General features: G+C 41.3%; 1 protein-coding gene across 1 annotated transcript in view; it reads right to left on the reverse strand.

Annotated features, from left to right (window-relative positions):
- The window catches only part of ARK2N (arkadia (RNF111) N-terminal like PKA signaling regulator 2N), a 45,685-nt gene extending 20,667 nt beyond the window's left edge, over positions 1 to 25,018 (reverse strand). Inside the window, exons 1-2 of the mRNA XM_074932602.1 lie at positions 24,840 to 25,018; positions 8,560 to 9,383 (exon numbers count right to left, since the gene is read on the reverse strand). Of these exons, the coding sequence (XP_074788703.1) occupies positions 8,560 to 9,283 (724 nt within the window). The 5' untranslated portion in view covers positions 9,284 to 9,383; positions 24,840 to 25,018. The remainder of the gene's footprint in view (positions 1 to 8,559; positions 9,384 to 24,839) is intronic.
- Between the last annotated feature and the right edge of the window lie 2,638 nt (positions 25,019 to 27,656).

Here is a 27,656-nt window from a genome sequence, read left to right on the forward strand (position 1 = left end):
TGATACACTGGTTACTTTCAACAGGAAGAAAAGGAATTACACTAAACTATAAAAAAGTGACTGTGGTTTAAAAAAAAAAGCAAAATCACAGACCTGAAGGAGAACTACAGTGTTCTCTCTACTTAAATTATGTCTATGCAAAGACTTTCAATTTCCATTATTAAAATTTTTATTTAATTTGCATTAGAAAGTTTTAGCAACTTCTAACTGATGATAAATACACATTTTTGGTAGCTACAGAGAAGTTACTTCACATGAAGAAAGGCCTTAATGGAGAGGTGACCAAAAAATCCCTGTGTGTAGTGATAATAAATAGAGATTTCTAATATATAGTTTAAATTAATCCTATTTTAAACATCACAGTTTCAAGCCTGCCTATTCAGGATAACTATCAGTATAAAAAAATTCACACAATAGCAAGTTATTGTATTATTTAGATGAAACTAATGGTCTGGCATTCCCCATCACAAGTAGATAATGATTTCAGTGGCATTCAAACGTGGTTCAGAAGAGGCTCTTGCTGTCTGACCCAGACCAGCAACCCATACCTTCAGACCACCACAGTGTTTACTCATCTGACTGTCGAGCCTTTGAATTCCTGTGCCAAGGCTCAATCCATCCACCGATGGCTGCTTATCTTAGGACTGACACGACTATTTTATTCCAGCATGAAGGATGCAGTTTGATTGTATATACAGAAGGAAGCAGCAGTGCTTTTGTGTGCCCAGGTCATGCATGCACACGCAGTTGGGTGTGATTCATCTCGCCTAACTTTAGCCAAAAGTTTTCAGTTCTAAGCTGTTTATAAAGGAGGTTTAGGCAACTAATGGAAGACAAAGACACTGCCAGGAGGAATCCTCTGTAGGTGTTTCTCTGTTCCCATTGACTCAGGAGATCCCTAGAACAGCAAACTAGATACCTAAAATTAGAGGAGATGATTTCCACCCAAACCAAACACACATATATATATATATATATAAAAATATGTATACATGTGTGTATTTGTGCACACAATATAAAACAGCTGCTTCCATAAATATGCCCTGTGCAACACAGCAGTGACATTAATAAAAACTCTGGACAGAAAATGAACTACTAAATGGGAGACAAAAAAATAATCTGTTGTGCACATTTGTTACATATAGCTAAATCTTCAAGGTAAGCTTACTTACTATTTCTGCCTAAAAAGGAAGAAAGAAAAAAAAAAACTTCTGTGTGACATGGTCAAGTTGCAAAACTTGGGAGCAAACAGACAGTTAAGGAAATGTTATGGGTCTGTATCTAGTCTGGTTCTCTAGGGTACTTTACATCTTTAAATATAAAACTTATTTCCTTATATAAATGTTTTAACATGCAAAAAGAGCATTTGGATGAATACTCTGAATGCTCCTATTGTAGCAAACAGGGCTCTACTGATTTTGGGGTACCTAAAGAAGAATTCTAAGTTATATTTTCCCAAGTTTGGTGATGAAAGCTTAGGGTAGTTTCCCCCTGCACACCTTTAAAGGTGTTGGTATGTGTGTGCTGGCACATGCATGTGGGTATGCTGTGCAGTTTTTTAAACTACGTATATATTCTCTATAAATTAAAAAAAAATATAACATGGTAATAAAATCTAAAAGAGGAAAACAAAACAAACATATACGAAGAGAAAAGCAAACCTTGTTTTTAGCATAATCCAAAGTAACATCAAGATTGCAAAGACCGGATTTAAGTTTATGATTGATTCAGATCAGGCTCTGCAATATTCCCATTCTCTGGAAAGATAGGTGGAAAATTGTTATTAAAAGTCGCTGGAAACTCTAGTGTAGCATCGACATTTTGATAGCCCATGTAAGAATTAAACGACTGCTGTGGAAGTACTTGGCTATCAGGCATCTGTATGAAAGCCCCTGACTGTGTGGTTGGGGGAATTCTTTGGCCAACTAGTTGAATTTTAGGTTCCCTGGGCTCCAGTTGTTGCTTGCTTTCTTCATCCGTGTCAAGACGGGTTAGCTTTTCTATCCACATGCGAAATTTCTCCTCTGTCTGCCTCTGCATCTCGGCAAAGCAGTTCATGGCCTCTTCCAGGACATTGCCTATGCAGTTCCTATCCCACACGGTGCCCCTGTCAAGCAATCCTGGAATTTCCCTGGTCGCTCCTCCAGATCCCCCAGCACGACTGAAGCCAGCTTTAAAGACATTGAGGCCATTTGATAAGACATCATTAAGTAAAAACATAGTATTGTTTATTAAGGCATGTTAACTCAGGAAAACAACTTTTCTAACTGTGTCCCTTGGATATGAAAACGGGGGAGGAATTAGCAAATAGTAACCAACATCATTACTGTCAAAAAACACCCATTTTTCACTCACTGAGGTTATAATAGAAATTTTGGCTTCAAAATGATTTTTATTCTAGAATTCTCAGACAATTCTGTCATAAAGGTCTTTTTTAATAAATAAACAAAAATTAGTCCAATTCCCTTGCAGTTTGTTTTGAACTCAACTGAAAGTGTCAAAAATATTACACAATAACATGTTTAGTTCTGTTAAACTGCAATCCAGAATACTATTGTTTAACTGATAAACCTGAATAAGTATGCGTATTTTACTAACATACTTGAACCCTTTTATAATGGACTGTTGAGCACAGACAAAAATTGTACACAAGGTAACAGAGGTAAAGGCTGATATAATGATTCCAGCATCTAAAGTACCAAGCCCAAAGCTCTTGGTCTAATTCTGGAAAACAAGCTAAACACCAATGAATACACAGCACAAACACACAAAGGTGAAAAGATACGTGAATGCTGTGCTACTACATGAGGTGAAAGCAACCTCTTTAGATCTGATGGACACAGCTACATCACAGGCTCATCCACACAACACGGAGAAGCGACCGACCTCACATCAACTAGAAGCCTGCCCTCCATCGCGTGAGCCACCGGCTGTGCAGCGTTTCAGGCATTAATGCTAGCCAAGGCAGAAAACAGACAGGGCACAGCTGGAAGGAAATCATCCTCCTTCCTTCTGTCCATCAAAAAGATGGCTAAAATAACTGACTTTGGGATTATCAGGAAGAACTTTAGCAGCAAGAAGGCCATCCTCATTACCTTACTCCACATATCAATAAGAAAAGGCAGTGGTATCTATATTTTTAAGTCTAGAGTTCACCCAGGAATCCTGCAGGAAGCAGTAAAAGCCCAAGAAAACAAGGCTCTGTACCTGTTTTGAGGAATAATAAACAATGGGTGCACGCCCCCCCAACGCACAAACCTTACTTAAGGTAATTCCAAAACAAGACAAGCATCACACTAAACTACACAAAGCAGCTATAGATCCTGACAATTTAATAAGTAAGCACGAAACTTGTGGGATCCTCTAGCTTAAGAATAATAGCGAATACCCTAAGAATGAGCGAAATCATTGCACAACTTAAGCAAATTTTCACTAATAAAAACATAAGGCACTAAATCCTTATTGGGATTTCATTCTGTACATGAAATTACAGTATTACTTAAGCAATACATTGGTTTTAGGAGCTATTTAAATGAGGTATACATAAGTCTTTCAGTAGCAGTTAAGCAAAATCTAAGATTATTCTCTTATTTCTGAGCAGTAGCAATGCTACCCAGTGGGGGCCAAAAGCCTTCTATTAAAACCCCTATTTTTTAAGTTCTCTCTCCCATCTCTGTACCTATCAGACAGGCTGGAAATTCAGCATTCCAGTCCTCTGCTCAAAAATAAGTTACTTTATAGCAACTAATTTGCATTCCTCCAACCACATTTTAACTAAAAGTAATTAGTAAAATGGTACCTTTCTCCTAAAATGTGGTTCCTTTTGTATATTCAATGTCTTTTTCCTCCCTGAGAAAAGCACTCCTGCTGTTCTTATACTCCTAGTGCTGAACATCCAATACGATTCTGTTTATTCGTCTTTAGTCAGGGATCTCATCCCAAGGTCACGTCACTAAACGGCAGTCTTCCTGACTTCCACAGGCTTATGATCAGACACCTTTAAGTAACGTTGAGTAAGTTTTAATTGCAATTGAATTAAAAACTATTGATGGCGATTTGGGAGACAATCTAGCTAGGCTTTTAAAGTTATGAATGAACTAGCGTTGTCAAAGCTGTCAAAACGGTATTGCAAACTGAAGAGACTATGTATTGAAATATATATTAACCTGCAATACTATTTTTAAAAGGCATAATTCACAGTATATTTACAATTTACAGTAGCAGCAAATCAACGTTTCAAATGCTTCCCTTGCAGTTCTTATAACAGGCCTTAGTCAATCTTTACTGGCAGACCAGTTTAAAAAAAAATTATCTAAAAATGCATTTTTGTTATAATAAAATTGCTAGCATTTATCTAATTGGTTCTTTCACTATCCGCAAACTTACAGCTCTATAGTTTTTGAAGTTACACTAAGTTAGAAGGCATAGAAATCTGCAGTCACAAAGGCATCAGAATCCAAGACTTGTATCTTATTTTCAAGACAATACCTCCTGCAGAAAAGCACCTAAGAAATTCCCCAGTGCTGTCACTTTATGGGATCTATTAAGTACTATCCAAATAATGACCAAATCCGAAGGTATTTACTTTAGGAAATTTGATGACCTAACAATCTAAGAAGATATGTCACATCTTCCTTCTAATTCTCAACAGTGGATTCCTCTGTGGTGTTGTGCTACCCAACACTTCCAAATGAGTATCCTTCTGCAAATCACTCTTAAAATATTTTTTTCTCCCTGTTCGTAAATGATCGTCATTTTGAGTTACTTCAACCAAATTCACCCCTTGCAAGATGCTTCATCTGAGGTCTACGGACGATTCTTAGGAGGAAGTAACGTGGCTGAGAGTCCCTTACACACACTGTGCTCCTCTCTTTGGATTTCTGCATACTCAAACTTTTTAACAGATTTTTTTTTTTAAGCCTAAAGCATTAGTCACCCCTATTTCAATTCCAATTTTTTTGATTTGTATAAAAGCATAATGGTGGTGAAATGCCAATACTGTCATATCTGAATTTTTAAAAACCCCTTCCTTCTCCCAAAGTAAGTGTCTACACAGAAACAAATATTGATTCCCAGACTTGCTCTCATGCCAATTTCATTCAGAGTTAATTTGCACATTCAAATTTGAAAACGTATAAAGGAAAAACCTTCAACAGCAGCAGGTCTAGCAGAACCTATTTCAGGACTCAAAGATCATCCACTTACACCATGAATGCTGTCTGGTGTTTGTTTAAGAATGGTAAAATCCTAAATGCCAACAGAGAAGCTCAATCACTAAAAGATAAGAAATTGTTCCTCATCTGCAATAATTAAAAAGTAATGGTATTCCCTGAATTAAAGAGCCCAAGATCATGATTGCTCAGCTCAGGTCAGTGAAAAGATTCTCAGTAGCATCCATGAAGTTTAGATGAATCTGTACTTTCAGGTGTAAATTAACACCATATAATGTGTTCAGAATAACATATATTGTGCTTAGCTCCTGCTGAGCTCACAACAGTTTTATTGAAGTATCACCAGTAAGATCTCAACTCTTTACTTTTCAATCTTTCTTGAGAAGAAGAACAAGCCTGCCAGTATTTTAATCCACGTTTCATTTGAGTTCAGCAGAGAACTGGCTCTCTACTGCTCAACTGCTTGGTTCATAACTTCATGGCATTATTATGTATTTCACTGAACATTTCCCCTACCTTTCTCATTTAGCCAAACATATTTCAGAGCCAGTGATATGGATGGTTTGAAAAAAATAACGGCACTATTAAAATGGAAGACGTTTAGTCAAACTTAAAAGACTACTGTATTCTCAAATGTGGCACTTTAATTATTCAAGACCACAGAAGCGAACTGTCTTCTGTAACGCTACCTGTGTCAATGGAAGGTGAAGAGCCAGAGTATGTATATATAACCTTCATGCATAAAAGCCACATTAACCATCACTAAAAATTTTAGAGCATCTCTGTTGGCAAAGCTATTTTTCAGAAAACAGACATTTGAAAATCAGTCCAAATAACAAGCTATGTTGAGACAATAACCAACACTACAGCTGAAGTGTCCAAATACAGGAAGGCTAAAGGGGAACAAAGACTACCTATAAAGCTCTTCTGCATCAACGTGTACAGACTCCTTTCAAAAGTAAAGGCAAAAGTTTTTTCATGCTTACGTCCTTCTGACAGGTGCACTGTAGTTTCTTGACACTCAAGTTCAAGTGTCAAGTTAAACCTCTTAGCTTTTGACTGTGTGTGCACAGGACACTCATGGACTGAATTTCCAGTAATGCTCTTTGATACCCTGTATTATTTTCTAACTACGTGTTCATTCCCTATATTTTGAGGATATTCACAGTGTAATGCTAAGTGCACTAAAATGGCTTTCTAGTCAAAAAAAAAAAAAAAAAAAAAAAGAAGAATTAAGTGAAGCACTTTGCCAGTTCCAAGAAGAGGGACCGCAGATGGCATGTGAACCTACCACTGCGACAGAGAGCTGGGAGTCCTACTCAGACTCACAGCTCCATTGCATCTGTTAAGACCGCAACGTTTCATTAACACACAAAGAGCACAGGATGCATTTTTGGCCAGCTTTGTCCTTATCGTTATAGAGAGTATTTTTCTCTTGTACTTGGGAGACTGCTCTCCACAAACCAAAGTCGTTTCTATTTAAAGGAAAACCACAATGTGGCAGGTACATGTTGTACCTAATCCCAAAAGGACAGCTCACAAGTTTTAATGTCTTAAATGTAATTTAGTATCAAGCACATGATAGGGGCTAAGAAATAAGAATAAAGGTCATTATTCCTCAAGGTGGTTTTTGCACTCCCACATCTTGCATCGCAGGTAAAACTGGGCCCTCGTGTAATCATGACTATATCATCAAGTTGTTTTGTGCAAACTGCAATGGGAACTTTTCACTGCAATTACCTAACAGGTAAGACTAAGAGCTCAAATACAGAAGAGTTTAGTGACACAGAAAAAGTACCCTAGCGTGGTTTCAGGTCTCTGCATTGGAAGTCAGAAATCTAAGCAGATCTGAAAATACGATGTAGTGGCTTTCTGGGTCACAAGGTACTTTTATGACTTAAAAAAAGAATATAACTGGGATATTTATTATGTGTGTTCTGGGTTTTTTGGGGGGTGGGGAGGAACCGGTCCCAAAACCGAATGAAATAGTCTTCTTTGACAGGCTTTAAATAAGGCTTTAATTGCCCATCAAAATGTAAATATAGTAAATAAACAGGCACAAAACTACAAAAGCCAGAAGTCTGACTGCTAAATCGGTAAAAATAATTTTGGATCTCTATTAAAAGTTTACTACACAAGAATTATAGGAGGACTACGTCTCTCCCAGACTTTCTAATAATAATAAACATGAACCTCTTTGTGCAACCTGCTTCCTAGCAGTATGTGGGAAAAATGCCAGTTCTCATGGTGACAAAATTACTCACCATAATCAAGTAAATTAAAACATAGTTATTTGTAAAATCTGTTGCAAATATTTTAATTAATTCATCTAGCAAACATCAGTTAAGCAACTTAAGACTAATTATTGCAGTTTTCCTTTAAATATTCCTGTCCTACGTAAGCTGATATTTATCTCCAAAAAAACCCAAACTCCTAGCACAAGAGGCAAAAAGGCATGTAACCCAGCAATAATTGGAAAGCCATAAAGTTTATTTTTACGTGATTTTATTTTTGATAGATTGCCATATGATGACGGTTCTACGGTATAATATGCTGCAAGAATAATTCACACAAAATCCTGTCCACGGCACTTGGGCTAATAAAATAACAAAGGCTCAGCAGACAAGAAACTTAAGAATTCATCTTTCTTTTGCTCGTAAAATCATGAGAAGGCCCTTACAATTTGCTGCCTCCAATCTTAACACAGATGTGTCAGAAAATTAAAAGAGTAAAAATTATGGGTCCTTTATGACATAGGAAACGGTAACAGCTTTGTCTAAAAAGTTGGAAATTTAGGTGTGGATATAGCTTGGGCACCTGCGTAAACAAATTCATATTTATGCCCTAAAATAGGTGACCAGCTGCAATCTGCAAGAATTTACAATAAGGCTAAGTAGGTTTGTCATGCACTGAAAGGTAGAGCTGAAAGCACAGCGAAAGTGCAATAATGAACATGGCCTTACTGTAACACAGGCAAGAGGTATGCCATGTTATTTTCAACACAGTTGGCAAGCTGTGGTCTTAATATATTAAAGCAAAGCTGGCCAGTTAACAGTGTATTTAATAGATTATCACCATCTAATGGGATCTGACAGAACTGATAGGAGTTCATGTAGGCTTACAGAGGAAAAGATCTGAAAATTCCAGAATTCAAAGACCGTCCTTCCTCCAATTTACCATTCCTATGCTTTGTTGGTGTGCAAAAGTGCACTGAAACCTCAGAACAGATTTTTAAAATTTGCCCATGTCTTGTTAATATACTGCAGTCTTCAAATTTACAGAGCTGCAGTTCTCCTGGGTTTTCTCAAGTGTCACTCATCTAATTTAGCATGACAGCTGAGAAACGATGTCAGATGAGTTACAGTTCAGTTTAAAAAACATCCTCTACCTGGTATCTCTGCAGTGATTGTCTTGCTGCTCCCTGAAACCTCTTCATCATCATCTGATGAACTCGTGCTCGAGTCACACGTCAGGTCACTATCACTGGTACTGCTGTCCTGCAGCAGGTTGTACTTCTTGCGAGCAGCTGCCTCCCGTTTCTGTCTTAAGAGCCGGATTCTTTCTTTGTGCTTTTGGCTTCGATGACCTTTTACCTTGGTAACTCGACCATTCTGCTTATCACTAGACTGTCGGTTTTTCTTGGCAGCCATTGTTGAAGTTTCACTTTCAGACCTGGATCGCCTGGATTTCCTCCCAACTGCAGCCCCAGACACTGCAGAAGGATCTCCCTCTACAGCAGCTTCAGCTTGACAGGGCTCATTCTCTTCTGTGGAAGACAATGTATCTGAGTCAGCCAAATGCCCACTGGAAGAAGGGGAAAGCATGCAATGATTAGAAGAGTCACTCTCGTAAACTTGACCACCCGTTGGCTTATCGCTCTCTGTAGATGCTAGCTGAGACTCCGAGGAGTCTCGCCTCAGTTCCATCAGCAAGCAAGGCATTGAAGAGAGCACCACAGAGTCTGCTGCAGCAGGCACGCTGTCCTTCTGAGTTTGCGTCTCGAGTTCTATAGGTCCGTCTTCATCAGGAGCAGTCTCTTGCTTTTCAGAAGTCTTTGTCGGAACTTCTGAATCAACAAGTTCTTCTGCTTTTCCCACTGCCTCCATCTTCATTTCAGAACAGCGAGGTCCTCCTGGTCTCAAAGCATGGAGCACGCCGTCAGGAAGACTGGCTGAACAAGATAGACTGACTGGACTTCAGCAATACAGCAGCCTGCACAAGAACAGAACAGTAAGAATAATTTACCCACGTAACTCACTCAATCCTGCTCTTCACAGCACTACCTAAACAACTCATTGATTCCAATTACAGTGTGGTTCAATACTGTATTGGTTTTCTTTATTTACTTCTTCCTAGAGAATTCACCCTGTTACACCAAACTTTTTTCCTTTTGCATACCATGAAAGATGGTATTGAAATCACACTGAATGTGATTCACCTCACAACAATAATCACAACAGATCATAAAATAATATTTCTAAACTCTAACTTTACAAAATTCAAATCCATATATTATAAGCAACATATGCTAAATGTCTTTATCTGGAAGTTTAAATGTATTTTAATGAAGAATTTTAGCCCTTATGAATACTGCCAACCTGAAAATTCCCAGACTTGGTAGTCATCTACCTGGACAGACCAGAAAATAGTTCAGTTTCCATATCGATGGGAAATCTACTTTCAGTTGAACAAGACCTCAGCCTTATAAAATCACAATGTTTTTACGGCAATCTGCAAACTTACAGCACCAACATGACATAAGAGAAAATCCAGTTACTTCGAGCAGAAACCGAGCAGCTGCTGAACATTACGGAGCAAGACTACAAACATTTTCCTTTTCCAGGGGAACCGCTCTGCCAGTAGATCTTATGTATGATAGATATATTTACAAGTGCCATGAAGTGATACTAAATTGTCAGAGACACGGGGTTTACGACATCTACAGGCAACGTCTTTAGACGCATTAGCTATGTGTAATACAGATTTGTTCTCAGCAGAGAGCCACCACCACGCTGGTGAGTCATGTAAAGATTTTTTAGGAGTCTCTAATACACTATTCAAGTGCTCCTTGAGTGTCTTGCATAGAAGCCTTGGTTGTATGAGAACCTACAGGCTGACCTACTTTCTCTCAAATCTGTGAGGAAAACAGCATCAATAGTACAGGCTGCAAGCAAGACACAGTATCCACCCACACCAGTATTCTACATTTTACTTCAAGTTATAATTTAATAAATTGCAATGCTTCAGTACAATACAAAACCCAAGCTATTTATCTGATTGATAACTTGCACGTTATCAACCCAAAAGTACCTGAAGCACCTTCAGGGAAATTTTGTTTTAGAGATCAATAAAATTATAATTTATCTTCATTATTCACATTTTGCCTTCCACCTTAATTTTCACTTGGAATTCAACATGGAAAAAAGATCTTTCAGTTACCACATTCACTTACAGATAAATGGTATGGAAAAAATCATTTATGGGTTTAGAAGTATAGTAAGCAATAAATTTATGGCACTTCAAAAAAAGCATAGACAAGAAAAAGCAGTAGTAAAATTTAATCTACTGGGTTTTTTTAAAAAAATGTGTTTCTTCAGACAAGTACAATTAGTACTTAAGCAGCCTGAAGATGGTTCAGAGATATTTTTCTGTATCCTGACAATCCTCCTTCAGTTTCCTGATCCATCCCAAACTGACTGTAATTGTATGTATGTATGTAATGGTATGCTGCTTCCCCCCTCCATCTGCAGCACAGAGTAAGGCTATTTCCCTGCTTCTAAAAGGTGCTGTGAAAAGCTCAGTGTTGTCCTGTCTGCCCTAACCCACTTTGAAACTTCATTTTTAAAGAACACTAAAATAGAGTTCATGCTTCCTTCAGGCTAATGAATGAACTGCTGTATGGTACAAGGGAATTACGAAACCATTTGAGAAACACCAGTTAAGGAAAGAAAATTTAGTTAATATCACACAAGAAAGATGGAGATGACAACTCTAGGTCTTCTAAATACAATGAAAAAAATAAATTAAAAACACCAAAACACGAAACGAACTGTAGATCCAGCATTTTACTTCAAAAAAAGTAAAATACAGGAACAAATATATATATAAAAAATTTGCCAATACGTGCACTGAGTAAAACTCTGCTGAAAGCAACTTAAAAGAAGAATTTCTGAAAATGGTAATTTAATTTAGGCAATAAATATCATGTAAGAACCAATTTATTTCCAAGGCCACAGCACAGCATCAACAAATGCAAATGATGAATGCACGTTCCAAGACATGAATGCATCCCAATACTGTAATAAAATCAGTATTTCTACATATTTAATCTGCAAACCCGTATCATCAAATAATCCTATTATACAGGTAAAACACAGATTTGATGATTGAATGACTGGCCAAGAGTGATACACACCGGGATAGTATTGTGGCTGCTAGTGCAACTCCCAGCTTTACTCTTGCCAAGCACTTTGAAAAATATTTTTCCTAAGAGTTCTGAAAATGTACATGCAAAGAAAAAAACGGGTTGCTCAAACACACAGCAGAAGAATATTAACCTGGCCAAAAGAAATATATTTTAAATATTCTTACTCACAACTGCAGAGCAGCTTCTGCACTACTCCTTTTGTGCTCTGGGGAGCACAAACAGAGCTCAACACAAAGCTGAAGAGACTCGAGTGAACTAGAGACTTTTTTCATAAACATCCTTCTTGGGGACATCATCTACCTCACAGCTCCCAAAGGGATGACAACCCATATGCTTGCCTTTCCATCTCTCTGGCCTATCAGCCAGAAAAAAATTATGTTTCATCTACATTGATAACCTTGCTAATAGCCTAATTAGAATGATTTAAGATTTGTTATTACTAAGTAGGATTTTACTTTAACTACTCAAACCATGCTGGTTTAATCCCTCATACAGTGATCAGTGAAATATATTTTCAATGAGAATGTTACCCATGTAAAACTGTATGTTTGAATTAACTGCCTAGGTTGGAGTGACACTATTCATGTTAGAATTAGATATACTGCACTTAAACCTTCTAAGGAGGACTGTTAAAACCTTTGCTTTATTGTGTAAGCCTGATACTTCGCAGGCCTTCCTAACTACCACACCCTTGAAGAGGAGCCAAAACATTGATTAAATGGGAACATTCTGCCCAGAAGGTGCTGAAAGTTGAATAATTGCCAAAGAAGCGTAAAGTCAGCAAAAATCTATGGTAACGAAGTGAGAAGGTAGCAGGGGAAGATCACGAGCACGGACTCAATCCAAGACCGAAAAGACTTGTCCCCCATGCCTATAAGGATCATGAGTGCTAATTTACACAGCAAGCGGGTTAATTTAAATATAACTAACCAATGAGGGACAAAGTAATAAGAAACTACCCAATGATCATTACAGTAAATGCATATTCGTGTAGTCTGAATACCTTGAAGTTCTTTCATGCAGCGTGCTAGCTTTGTGGAATTACCACCTAGCACCCCTCTGCGCAAACATAAAATAAATAAAATACTTCAGTGGGTTTGTACTCTCCGGGTTCCTTAAACTGGCTACTTCAATGTCAACAATTTGAGCATTAGTATGTATATAAAAAAGAACAACAGTAGAAGAAAAGTCTCTTGTGACTGAGACAGATGGAAGAATACAGACAGTTCAAGGGAAAATATCTATGCCAAGGAAAGCCTTCTCTCCAAGTAAGAAAAAATGCACTGATTTAATTCTACTTCAGAAATGTACAGATCAGAGAGAAAGAGACTCTACTGAAAAACTCCCATTCTTGCCACTCACTTTTCTAGTAGCAATACTTGAAAAGGTAATCTCAAGGTGATGCTAGAGAAGGACCACGTTTTTTATTTAAATGAGAACACAGCATTGAAAAATAAGTTGTGATGCTTACAGACACAGATGGATACTTCATTAGATATTGCTCAGAAATGCCATTCTCCTTTTTCTGATGCAGATACTGCACTGATGATTTTAAAAGGCAATTTTGTAAAAACTTCTGTGCTAGATTTTTCCAACAAGAATTTCTTTACTTCCCAGCCACACATAGAACACATCAGTATGCAGAAGCCATTAAATATTTCACTGTACTTTTACCTGGAAAATATTTTCAACTTGCGAATTCATTTGTAGAGGCACGTAATTTGTACACTACGAAACCTGCACTTCAGTGAAGAAATCCAGAAGAATTTTGAAGGTCAGATTAACAGAGACAGCCCAGCCAGTCTAACAGTTTGCTGCTACTAACAGGGATGGCTTTTACCCCCTACTCTTCTACTACCTAATCATGACTGCATGGTCACACTCTCTCCTTTGCACCAGAACTAGCTCATCCCTTCTTGGGTAGACTGGCTTCAGTAAGCCAGCAGAAAACAAAACCTGAAAAACAAATGAAATTTTCTGCCAGAGCTGGCAAGAAAGAGAAGCAGGCACAAACCATCCCTTTAAAAAATAAGAAATATGATTAAAAACGACGTGCTGTTTGGTCTCACAGGTTCCAAGTATACACAGTAAAGGGTACTGAGTCTTTCTTTCTCACAGCACTGTTTGCTCTGAGAAGAGATTTTTGAAGATAATAAGTTACTGACAAGCAAAAAGTTAAATCAGACATGCTAGCAGCTTCCTGAAGAACAACCATCATAGAATGTCTGCTACACTACTAAGTAGTACGTACTACTGCTTAAAGAGTTACACTGAAGATGGCATGCATGCCCTTCATCAGTCAGTAACAGGCAACTCATACATCCTTCATAATATTTTTACATGGTTTGATCTCAGTAAATGCTGTTCTTTATAACCGCATATCCTGCAATGTCAGAAAGAAATGAGTTTTAGTCAAACAAATGATAAGGCCAGAAATACTTAGTAAACGCCATGACACCCTAACCTTAATTGTACATTGTCATTTTAGGTGTTATTGAACTGATTAATCATAACGAATGCCTAGCTTTTATGAAGCAAACCAACTCTTTCTCAGCAGCTGTGGATATGGAAGATTCTTACTTCAGAAGTACTAAATTTTTCATAGCAGCTTCCTGTTAAAAGTCCCTTTAGTTTATTACTGACACATTTTCTTTTATTCAGACTCCAACAGACCAGTTCTTTACCCCACTTGTGACCGTAAACCTTCTTATGCCAGTTCTAGAAATTGTTTAAATTAAAAAAATTATCTAGCAGAACACTGTTTTTTAATGCCGTTTTAGTTAGCGCTGAAAGAAAACAGCTTGAACCTACCTCCTCACACCACTAGCCATTAATTCACAAGCTGTAATTTTACAAAAATGAGAAACTGTACCTACATTTCCACAGAAAATAACATCAATATGTTCTTTAAGCTTTTGTGACTACGTAAATGAGAAGTTAAACTGCACAGCCGTGCAGGAGTTTCTTGTTCAGAATACACAGCTAACTACAGAGATCCCTCCAGAGCACCTACTTACTACCTTACAGCCTCAGTGTCACGGAAATCAGTATTTTCATCAAAATCTGAATGTATTTTTGTATTTATACAGAACTAAAGACTACAGTGGCTCATACTTACATAAACAATTATTTCCATCACCAGTGGATTACATTATCTCACATTGACCCAACATAACCGAGTACAGATGGAATAGATGGAATAAATCAGAGAGAGGTATGAGACAGGTAATAACAAATGTATACAACTGAGACTAATAAAATTATGTAAACCATCTGACTTTTTAAAAAATGTAAACATTCAGGCAAGCTCATCAAGAACTCCAAATCAAGCACTTGATAGACTATGCATCTTAAGGATGGTGGGTTGGGAAAGGACAGAAGCTGCACAAGACCTGCCTCCTGGAAGAGGGGACTGTAATACACAGATCCACTTCGTAGTACAGGAGAAAGTTATGGCAAAAACCAAAGTTCCGTCCTCTTCTGACAGAGAGCCATATAACTCTGAAGATGTGACTCCGGCCTCTTCCAAAGCTTCACCAAAAACCTCTGTAGGTGTATCTGCATGTTGGTCGTGCTTTTTTTCTACTCAAATCACCTTTGTTTCCATTAAAAACCAATATGCTTAATTCTGCAAACTCACCAATGACTTTCTAGTACAAATAACACATACAGATATGCCCAACAATAAAATGTCTCAGTAACTAAGAACTAATCAATCCAAATAATTAGACGCCATCAGAAAAGACTAATGTGCATCCGGACAAACAGGGAAGTACCAATGCTTTCTGGACCTCCCAAGCGCTGTTTTTTGGACTTGTTCATCTCCTCTCCAAGACAACATACATTCTTGTTTATTTTCTTGTTAAGTGTCACACATACCCGTGCGCTTAGAACAACACAAGTGTGACCAGCACTCAGTTTAAGATAGTTGACTCAGCTCTGTGTGGATGTGGGTGCACCATGCTCCATAACAGATTTATCATAACACTAAGCCACCCCCACACGGATACTGTGTAATTTATATAGTGTTCCTTTGAAAATGATGCCCTGAAGCTGACTCACTGGCACACAATTCTACCTAAGGCACATTTTGGGGAGTGGAGCTGGCTCTTTATCAGATGATTCATAAATCAGGCCTAGTAGCAATCCTAAAGAATAGGACCCTTTGCAACCAACCTGGTAACAGAACTGTGGTGTGAAACAAAAGAAGAAAGGATTAAACTAATGCTGTGTTTCAACTGGTTTTGCATAAACAAATGAAGGTTAAAAATAGGCTGTTCCTACTGAGTACTCAACATGCTGCATATACCAATTATCCAAGACTGAATAAAAACTACAAGTATAGGTGTTAAAACAAAGGTTTGCAGAGCATCCTTTGCAAACCTTGGAAAAGCAACATTTTTCATGTTAAATAAGAAGCAAGACTTTACATTTGAATACAGGGTTTTGTAATGCTTAATGCACATATTCTGCCTCTTTCAAATAAAAAGGTAACTACCAGCTACGGGTTAGTTCACAAGCCTGCACACAGGCTTCCAGAAACACTCACCAGCTGCACTGGAATCCCAGAAAAAAAAAAAAAAAAAAAAAAAAAAAAATCACAGTCCTCGTAAAAATAAATTCATTAGCATACAGTTAAGGCACAAAGGGCTAGCTGCACACAGCCATCTAAAAAACTTTCTCAAAGTGAAATAATTTTTCTCAAGTGTGCAGAGACTTACTGTCTACAACATTCTCTAAAAATCAGAGCACGCGTATTTTTATTCCTGTGTTTCTAAAAATTTAAGAAACTTAATTATAATTTTTCATTATTCTTCAACAAAACTAATGTCAGAAATCAATGCTAGGATAGGCATGCTTCCTTTTTTTCTCTGCCATACACTAGCTTGCAGAAGATCACCCCACTGAGGATAGCCATACGTATGTACTCTCTTTTTCTAAGATTGAGTTTAACAGATTTTCCCACTTTATGTATCCATTTCTGTTACTCAAAGGAAATGTATTCTGTGCTTCCTCTGCTGGTTTATCTCATTCTATACAAAGAGGCCTCCTCTTCTCAAGAAACATTAGTCTATTGTTCTACCCTAGTCAATAAAGTAATGCTCACGAAAAGCCACATTTTAAATTGCTGGAACATAACAGGAACAAAGTCATCCTGCTTTTCAGAGCACAGATTTTCTTTCAATTATGAACAGTTATCTGAAATATTCTGAAAGTAATCACACCTTGCATTACCCGCTAGTAGCTCCAATTGGCATATCAGGACAATTGCAGGGTAACTTCCAAGCAGTAAAGTCACCTCAGTACTGCAGTATTTATTCGCCAAGGGCTTGTGCTGTCTCACACAAAAATCAAATCCAGTCCAGCGTGGACAGGTACAAATGTACCTTGCTATTGCTGTTACTTGGAAATCTTGGAGTAGCAGTGAGTGCTCTGGGACCCAGGCTGCAGTTCCAGGAGCTGAAAATCCATGCCACAGTCCACTGTGAAGAGACAGAACCGCCCACCTGCTGGGCCAGTTAGCACCCATTGAGTCTTTTTTGTAATTCAACTTCCCAGAGGAAATCTGTGCACCGTATCAGTTGGCTGAAGGAGATCAGGGTCCAGAATGACAGCAAGGCGAGCATCTTACATAACAGACAGCAGCGACAGGCCTGGAGCAAGGGAGAGCATTGGACGAACCACCAGATCTTGCAAAACACCACTCCAAAATTGCACAAGCCTTGACAAGAGGAGGAGAGATACTCTCAAGCTGATAAGAGAGCTCTTTTGTCAAGTTCTGAGTAACATTTCTTTCCAGTAACAGTGCTGCTTACCTAACTGACCAACCATAACACACCCATTTTATGGTCTGTCCAGCTGAAGAAGAAAGATCAGGTGACGTGCCCAAAATCTACAGAAAGGCTGGAAAGGAGCTGGAAGCCAACCAAACCCTGATCTCAAGTAATTTTCTCATCTACAAGCCACTAACATTATTCATTTCTTGAATTATTAAGCTAGTAGTAAAACAATCTAAATATTGCAACATGAATTTGCAGTGGGTATATTACTGAAAAATAAATGGCATCAATACACTAAAGGCAAAGTCACGTTGCATTCAAATTATGAAAATTTTAGTAACGGCTAAAAATACCAACTGCGGTTGGGCTGGCTGTTCTTGACCCCAAACCCTTGACCGTTTTTTGACCACTAATAAGAGGTGCCAATTGATTTCAGCATCCACCAGATCGCTAACAATCGATACCACAGTCTTTACATGTCCAAAGTGCTCCTAAAGAAGAAAGCACTCATGATGCTGGTCTGACACGATCTAATTAGGGCTCAGGAAGCAACAAGTATAGCTTCACTGAAAACAACCTGCCAGCACCTCACTAAGCTCACCCATGCCACTGAGCCATATTCAAGAGCACAGCTATCTCAAGATAGCTAACCTTTTGAGTCTGTATCTTTACAAATCCTAATGCTCTCCTCCTCGGTTGAGCTTTCCTAGGAAACGAATGCAACAAAAAAGATAAAAATCTTGCAGGGCATTGCTGACATAGACAAATGTCTGTGGACACTAGCAGAACTAGAGGGACTGTTATGGAAGGAGAACGAAGTCTGTAAAGAAAAAGGACAGTGCAGGAAAGGGTTAATTTAGAAGAAGCTTTTGACAAACAACAGGTGATAAAATAGCATGAAGTAATCACAGGTTGGTTCTACAAATGAATAAAAGCTACTTTGGGTATTTCAAAAAACAGAACTGACTGGGTCAAAAGCCAGCTACATGCGCATTATGAATAATGCCTCTAGCATGGCTTTTACTATCAGATACTTCCTACAGTATTTACTCCCAGTTGGCAGAGGTGAAGAAATTTGACCTCTACTTGGAGAGGATAATAGACAGACCAGGAAACAGACATTTCTTTCCCACAACAGTCAGAAGGCTTTGCATGTATTTTGACTACAGAAATTAAATAACAGCACCTAAGAAGATACCAAGCTACCAGCTATAAAAAGAACAAAGGAAAATTAAAAGGTAATTTTCAGCAGTACCATGCAAGTACTGACAGGGGGGAAAAAACCTCATCCACAGAAAAAAAAAAAAACAAAACAAAACAAAAAAACCCCACCACAACCTCACTTAACAAAAGGCACCATTTACCCCAAAATGATTTGTTTCGTTGTTCTTGATTTAGGAAACAGAGTGCTCAGCTGGCACACCTTTCTTAACAACAGAACTAACGTTCAGCAACAGGAGGTGTAAACAATATGTACAACTTCCCAAGAAAAAGGGGAGATAGAAGAAAAAAGAGCATCAAGTCTGGAGTATTAATTCAACTCCATTCTGTTCATTCAACAGTCTTATCATTGCTGTAACTTGATGAATTCTATGCAAACAGTGAAATCCACTACAGGTCTTAAAAAGCAGAAAAAACATTTTGATCTTGAAAATAAAAAAGGGAAATGAAGCATCTGTTATCAAACCAACTTTAAATTGAGATGAGGTCTGTAACTTCATAAATACTCAATAACTGGCTATCTCTGGCAAGATATTTACTAAATTTTCCTAGCTTAGTTTTAATGTATTCAACAATGACTGGATTTTCCTCATTACAGTGAGCAGATCCAAAGCCTGTGAATTGCCTTTAAGATGAGTTATTAATAGCAGTAATGGGAACCATGGAAAATAAAACTTCACCTTAAAGGCTTTTTAAAACAATACTCAAATTGTGGGGTTTTTTGTTGTTGTTTTTTTAATAACTCCTCACAGATTCTGTATAGTGCTGATCAAAAGGTATTACCAGCTCTGGAGGAACCATAGCACTGACAACTCAAATTGCATTCATCAGTAATTCAGCTCACGGCCACTGTTACCCACAAGCCCATTCTGTCCCACAGTGACAACTTCACTTCCAAAAGCCAACTTATTAAACACGATGAGGTCGTAGGCTACCAGAATTTCACCCAAAGTACTTCATTACGAGACAGCTTCTGAACCACCCTTATCTTACACTGTATTTCTAACCACAAGCACATGGAATTAGTAAACAGCTTCCTGACCTACTCTTTACTGACCTTTTTCCCTAGAATTTTTATTTTGCCAGATTACAGAATCACAGAACGGTTTGGCTTGGAAGGGACCTTAAAGATCAACAAATTCTAACCCCCAGATTACTTAAAGCGTCTCGTTAGCAAGAGCTGGCATTCCCAAACAGCAAGAACTGGGAGACTGAGTTGAGGAGTCAGGAGATTACCAGCTGATGAGAAAGCCACAGTACAGGAGAACAGTACTGCCTGAACTTTACCTGGCTATCACATTAAGTTCCTTCTTTTTACTTCAGAAAGTTTAACAGTACTATTGGGGCATACAGCACCAACCTCAACCTGGTATCATGGAAATGTAATATTCCCAATGAAAAACAAATTACTGAAATGGTAATAACTGCATCATGACACAGACAACTGATATTATAAAGTCTGGCTCTTAGTTATTCCCAGCTCTGCTACTGTGAGTCACTTGGTCTCTACCCATTTTGGATGAATGGAAATGAAATCTGCCTTCTCTAAAATAAGTCTTGAAAGGCTAATGACCAAGCGCCACTGAACAAGACAGTACAGCAGAAACCTAGCAAGAAGAACTAATCATGGTCTGTCTCTTCCTGCTCATTTCCAGGAAATCTCGAGGCATCAAAGCAGAAGAGCATCATGCAGGCCACTGCAGAAATCTCACTATAAAGTCAAATCCATGACCTGCATATACTGAAACAAAAATGTTAGCTTGAAAGTCTTAAATACATGCATTGAAATAAAAAGTGACCACCTGTTCTGCTTATGATAAAAAACCTGTCAGACTGAGCCCTAACAGCTTTTAAGCTGTCTTCTCGGAGACCAAACAACCCAAGGCGTGACAATGCTGAAGCCTGTATGCTATTCTGCTACTTAAATCGATTTCTGAGCATTCAAGAGACAGACTACAGGGTCAAATTGATGTAAAACCCTAAACACCTTCTTCAATAAAAAAGGGGTATTAGGTGGGATCATTCTGAACCTAAAGCTGATCACCATATGACCACAGGCATGTTACTTGACCTTCCTGTGCCTTCAGTAATGCATCTGCAATGGTGTAACAGCAACACCTCAGTGACTGAGCCGCATCTCATTTTCAGTCCTGAATGAGTAATCGATGTGTGCCCCAGCTGCAGAAAGTAAGTCGCATCTGTGGAGAAACTGCTGTACTGTACAGGCTCTGTTCATGCTGATCGGACGTGTGAAGAGGGGCCACTAACAAGTGGGAATGGGCAATCCCAAAATTAAATTCTAACCCGCAGCAGTAACACTGAATAAGTGACAAGGAATCAGTCGCTCCGGTGTAGCTCAGAGATGCACTCCGTTGTGAGAAGACAACTGCAGAAAATACATTCCATATATTACACTTAATGCACGTTTTCTTTTGCCGTCTCTTTCATCCAGTTTTCTTTCTGCTCAGAATTACACATTTGTAGATGTTGCATCCTAGACCAAGTTGCAGACTCAGAACTGCATTACGCATTAAAAACCTCACAGAGATGCGACAGAATGACAACACAAATCACCACGGAAATCATACCAAGTTCCCTGCAACAATATTTACTGCCACAGATTCTGGTGTCTTAACAGTTCAGCTGCTCCTGAGTTACGATGCTAAAGTAAAAGGCACTAGTGTCTGTTCTCAGCTGAACTTCAATTCACGTACTGGAAAACAGAGACAAAAGTGGTTTCCTTGCCACGTAAGCCTCATATTATCTCAGAGCTGCAGCTGCGCAGAGACACGCACTGTGCCACACAGTTTTATCCCAGAGCTCTTTCCCAGCACTACGCCTGTCCCTCTCTCCCACTGCCGCTTCATTTTTTTGGTTCCCCATTGCGATCGATAATGTTCAAGCCAGCAAAGATTTTCACATTTTGGTGTTACTTTTCCAGAGTGCTCATTCTGAGGTGCGAGTTATAGGCTTGCAACTACGGTATTTAAATCTCTCACTCTGATCTAGTAAATGTGTTATTAAATCTGATGCTCAGTTTCTGTCAATGTTTACAGTTTTCTAAGTAATTCAGTCAGCTGCAGATAAAGAGACGGAAGCTGAGATTGACCATAGACCCAATTCTGGCAAAAAGTACGCTCAATACAGTAACTTTGAAATGTTATAGAAAATTAAATACAAGTTCCTTGAAACTGTTTACTCATTTGAAAATTTTTCAAAGCTCTGATGTACCTGGTGGAGACATTTCGGTCAGAGGGTGACCAGACAATTGCGAATGCTCGGTCTGCAGCTGCTTTCACTGTGTGGTATGCAGAGACTCCCTCTCATTACCAGATATGTTTAAGCGAGATGTTGATATACAGGTGGGTCATATATGAGCATACATTCCTGGTGGAGCCAGGAGTAGACGTGATAATATACAAGAGATAGCGAAGAAAGTGAACAAAATCAAGGCAAGGCAAAGTAGCCTGCATTTTAAAGGTAAATACACCACGGGGAGATGGGGGGTCAGGGCAACCCAGGCAATTATTTCTTGTTGCTTGATCAAGTTACACCAATTTATCTCCCTAACACTTAGTGTTCAAAGCCTTTCATGATTCCCTATATTTACTCTTTGTTCATCCAATCTTATCTTACCTCATTAATCCTCACCTCCTCCACAGTGTCAGCTGCCACCATGATCTGCCCATTTGTCAAACTCACACAAACATCCTTCCTACCTCTCTTTTATCAGTTAGAGCAGTGCTTGGTTTGTGTGTGTTGCGATCGCTCCGTATCGACAGCTCTCAGCTGCCTTGTGGTTGGCTTCAAGTTCCTTCCCTTTTCCCTTCCCTCTGCATACCCAGTCTGATGTATCCACTCACTTCCCAACTGGTTTGTGCACTTTCATTTCTACCGAACAGGCAGCCTTCGTGCACTTATCGAGCGCAAGCAGAGATGGCCAGGCTGACTGCAATTCACATCATATGCTTGAATGTGTAAGACCACAGTCCTTTTCTCTTCCTGATTTCTCAGGAATTTCTCATCACACCTCTTCATGATGCCAAGTAGCAATTAGGCTGAAGAGCAAAACAGAAATAATCGACGCATTATAATTAAAAATTCAAGTGTTTAAAAATGAGTCAGAACTGTTATCCTCATACTCCAGCACAAATACCAGCCGCCCAAACTCACGTACTACCTTCCATCCCCCACACCGTCCCTCCTCCTAGACAAAACACCACAGTTACTGATATACCAGAACCATAGAAAACAATATTTTATTAGCTTTTAGTAGCCACATAACCACTCCCCTTGGAGCTTCTTTTGCCGGAAACTGACTGCTCTATATCACTAGATACGAGAGATACTCAGAAAATTATGCTTAAAGATGATTGCTGTTGGACAGCTGAGTTCTTCATCTTGCTGCTTTTCTATCGTGCATGTATGTAGGGGGAGGGATGTTTGGGTTTAGCAAACACATGACAAGCAACTTACTGGTATCCTTAGAGCTTGTTACAAACCTGTTCCCTCTGCAAAGACAACATTTCCCCACCCCACCCCACCCTCCACCAGGGCAGCAGGGGAATCTGCACTGTGCCTGCCTGACTTGCAGCTCTTTTATCACAGACACAGCAATAACAGGTGTTAACTAGGGCAGGAGAACCACAAGATGAAGACCTCAAAAGAGCATCAATACCTGGTTTCCACCTCAAGGTCAAGCAATAAGTTTTTTTTATAGACTTAAGCAACGTAAAATACTTTAAAGAGAAAAATGTTAAAGTTTGTTTGCTGTTCTAAGGGGAGACCTATTACTGTCTAAATTTAAAATTGTAGCTTGAAATCTAGAAATAGACTAGCACTTGTCGTAAGTGAAACTATTATTTGATCTTAATGCTTGACAAGTACCAGAGAAGACTTAAACCCAAATAAAATCGGGGGGTGGGGTGGAATTTCACATTTTTAAAGAGACACCCAAGGGTTCAGTTACTACTCACTGATTTTTAAAAACTACGATTACTTGCCAGTTAAAAAAAAAAAAACAATATCGAAGAACTGACTTATGCCATAGCATCTCTACACACATCTTTTTTTAACCTTTGAAATGCTGTGAGGTACTTTGTGCTGGTTTAAAGTATCTACTAGTTACAACCAAGACCTTGTTTAACTAAGTTACTGCAGTTACGGTTTCACAAAGGTACCTACAACCCATTCAAGTAGCCTTATTCCACTGTTAAGAAGACGTAAATACGATTTGATGCTGCTAATAAAGGTAGAATCTCTCCCTACCAGCTACACAATACAAATGTTAAAAACAAAACCCCGAGTCTGGGAAAAAGTGGCCTTTTAAGTAGTTGTCCAATAACCTCAATGCAAATGAAGTTACGACACTGGAATTCGGGAAATAGTTAAAATATTACAAGTCTGCTCAGACTGCCTTTTTCCTCTTTAAGGAGAGCAAGTAGCACAGTTAAACTTTATATTCTTCTCAGATGGCTGTGTCGCTGAAAGCCACATCTGCAACCCATTAGACGCTGGGAGCTCAAGGGGAACTCAGGCTAGATAAGCAACGAACAACTTGAACTTTTTTTCCACATAAAATACATATTCCCACATCGCCCAAAGGTAAACAAAGAAAAAACCCAACAAACCCCTAGAGAAGAGCAAAGCTAGAACCATTACACGCCTTGTCTTTCAAAAGGGTTTTCTCCAAACAGCTCCTACCATCCCGCAAGACGGTACAGAAGTCCCAGGAAACACAAAGTGGGCAGAAGTTGCTCGCAGGAGCTGCGGCAAGGCTTTCATGCGCTGATTCCGGGCAAGGTTAGGACAAAAAAGCGGCGGCGAGGCTGGCCTCCTGCGCCCCGGGCACCGTGTCGGCTCGCGATGGAGGTCACCACTTACCGGGGCGGGCGGCGCTGAAGCCACCCACCGGGCACCCACGTTTTCCTGAAGCCCCTCTCGGCCTGCGAGGGCGATGCCCGGCGCAGGCAGAGCCCTGCCCTGGTGGGACCAGCCCCCCCCGAGGCGCCGCGGGGCCGTGCCCGCCCGCTCCGGGGCACCGCCGGGCCGCCCGCTCCCGCCACCGCCGACGCCGGGGCAGGGCAGCGGCGGGGACACGCACCCCCCGCACTCACACACGAGGCCGGTGCGCGCTCCAGCCCGCCGTCGCGGCCCGCCTCCTCTCTCCCGCTCGCAGCGGGGCTACCGGCAGCGGTTCCGGCGCCCCCGCGGCGAGGCGGCCCGGCCCGGCCCGCTCACCTGGACAACGCAGGGCCCCTCCCGGCCTCCTCCTCCTCCTGCCCGCCGGGGGGTCGCAGCTGGGGCATGGGCGGCCTGGAGGAGCCGGGTCTGTCTCAGCCGCGCCGCCGCCGCTTCGCCTCCCCCCCGTACCCCCGACGCCGGAGAATGTCACCGGAGGCCGCGGGGCTCCGCTGCGCGACGTCACTTCCTCCCGCCGCCGCCGGAGCAGCCGAGCGCGGCGCAGAGCGGCCCCCGCGCCCGACAGCGCCACCCCGCGGCGCGGCGCCGGGGTGTGACCCGCCCTGACACCCCCCGCACCGCTCCCGCCTCACCCGCGGGGGCTCAGCAGGGCCCCGCCGCGGGCGGCCCCGGGCGCAGAGCGGGGCACGGCCCGAGGACACGCACCCGGCCCGCCCGGGGGCCGCCGGGCCCGTGGCGGCGGGACGGGGCCTGAGGCCTTGTGAGGCGCACCGGGGGTGCACCGCGGGAGCCGGTACACGGGCCAGGAGGGAGACCTGCCTGTGGGCTAACGGCGCACCGCTGCGTTTGGCTTCTCGGCGGCGAGGCAGAAACGCGAAGGCCAAGCGCGGCGGTTGGAGCCGGCTCACGGGAGGAAAAACGCAGAGGAGGAAGCAGAAGGAAACCAGGAAACGAGAAGAAAGAAATGTCTTCCCCTGGCACAGGGGCTGGGCGACGAGAGGGCTGAGCGCGGGAGGGACACAGGCGAAGGTGGCAGCAGCCCAGCGCCTCAAAACACCTTGGCCAACACGACTGCTCCCTCCAACGCTGATCCTGGTGATCCTGCCTCTGCACTCCAGGAGATCAGGGACCTGGGGCCTGGGTGGGGGAAGCACGGCGTGCAATTAGGGTGACATTATAATGCACCCATTAAACATCGTTCTGATGTTTCTTAATCAGAGCGTTTAGCTTTGCAGCCCCGGGGTGTGTATGCTGCACCACTGTGCAATACGCTGTGGGTAGTGCTCTCCAACCTGAAAACGTGGCAGGAATTGTTTCAGGGGTAGTCCCTAAGTCTTGATCAGGGCCTACAAACGCCTGGGAAATCAAAGGGTTAAAAATGGAGGATCCTGCGCCTCCGCAGCTACTGCTCGTGGCACAGAATCAGTTATAGGTTGATAGTATAGAAACGCGCATGTGCACTTACCCGCCACCACCCAAATCACATACATGGACTTGGGAAACAAAGACATCACATACTACCTCAGAAAAATTTATCACATTGAGGAGAAACAGGAGATCTGGGTAGAAGTAGAGCTACGTACTTTTACAACAGTACTTTTCTCACCAAACGTGAAGAACGTCTTTTGCAGGGGCACCAGCCTCGTCGCTGCATCCAGTACTGGCGGTATCAACAGCAGATGGAACAAGCAGGGCACTGACAAATCTGTACAAGATAAAACCTGCCCTGTGTGGGGCTGCTGGGGACTCTACTCCAGAGTCTGCTCTCATTTCCTACGTGCTTCTAGCCCTGCCCTGCCACAAACTAAAATCAACCTCCACAACCCGGCCGACTGCTTCTGGGAAAACAATCCAGAATCTGTCCTTGCAGGGAAGGACGTGCTTTGGAGACACGACTCCTGAAAGACACACGGAGAATAGCATGCTGTTGCACGGGCGTTAGGACACGGCAGTGAGGAACAGGCAAAGCAGTTTTGGACGGCGTACAGAAAAGCATAACGACACAGGCGAGGGCAGTGAGCATCTGCCTCGCATTTGTGAGAAGAGTGATAAATGGAAAAGGAGCTCAAAGAGCCATGACAGAAAGAATCAGCAGGCTGGAGGCATTATGAAAGAAAAAAAGAAATTCTGACTGTTATAGGTACAACAGAATTAGTAAACTAAGCCAGGAGACATTAGTGATCTGTAAATACTTGAATGAAGTAAGTGGCATGAAGGGAGAAGAGAGGTGATGCATCAATGATTTTAATGGGGTGAAATTAAGGAAGGGTGAGTTTAAGCTGAGAATTGGGGTGGAAAGCTTTTGAACGAAGAACAGTAGGCTGGAAAATTGTGTCCCTAAGGGTAGTGGTGAAAGCTTTATTGCCTGAGATGTTAAATGCCACAGTAGGAGAAATACCAGGGGACTCATTCTGAATTTTCAGGGATATGGGCTGAAAGATTAGGAAGCGGGGAGGAAAGGCAAGAGGTGGTGCTGGCTCCAGGAATTTAGGGAGTACAGCCCAGCACCTCTCCTAAGCTCTGCTGGCTCCACTTTATCATTCTTCCACCCACCTCTGCCAAGAATGAAATTATTTCAGCATTGGTTACCTCCGTGAGGAAGTGATAACAACTCCTCCGCCATGAAGAAATGTGTCTGAGAAGTGGGAGTCTGGGTGGGACATCTCTAGAAAGGATCACCAGGGAAGGGAGCAGCGGAGGCTCCTGCAGCAGCCGTGGGGCCCGGCGGTGCAGCCCCACACCTGAGCTTCCAGGGGATTGTAACTGCCACCACCACCTCCCCTCCACCGCACTTGAGCTTCCCCAAAGACAACGGGAGGAGATTAGAGCTGGAGCAGACAGCAGGAGTGACCCCGAGCCACGCTCCCCTGTCCAAGTAAAAGCTGGGTTGTGAGAGAAATTTGGCTCGTAAGGGCTCACAGACCTGCTTCCCTCACCTGGCTCTTGTCGGGGGGAGCGGAGCTCCTCCATCCCTGCTCCCATCTCACCATCAGCCCCAGGCCAGAAGCTTCCCTCCACCTCCAGATGGGGAGAATGACTTTTCAAGAGCCCATCCCCATGCACCCGACGGCAGCATCCGTAGGCACGTTACTAAGCATCCTCTGCAGAAGGAATATATAGAAACTTCACCTTCCA

This window comes from Athene noctua, chromosome Z (genome assembly GCF_965140245.1).
Source record: "Athene noctua chromosome Z, bAthNoc1.hap1.1, whole genome shotgun sequence".
NCBI classification, from domain to species: Eukaryota; Metazoa; Chordata; class Aves; order Strigiformes; family Strigidae; genus Athene; species Athene noctua.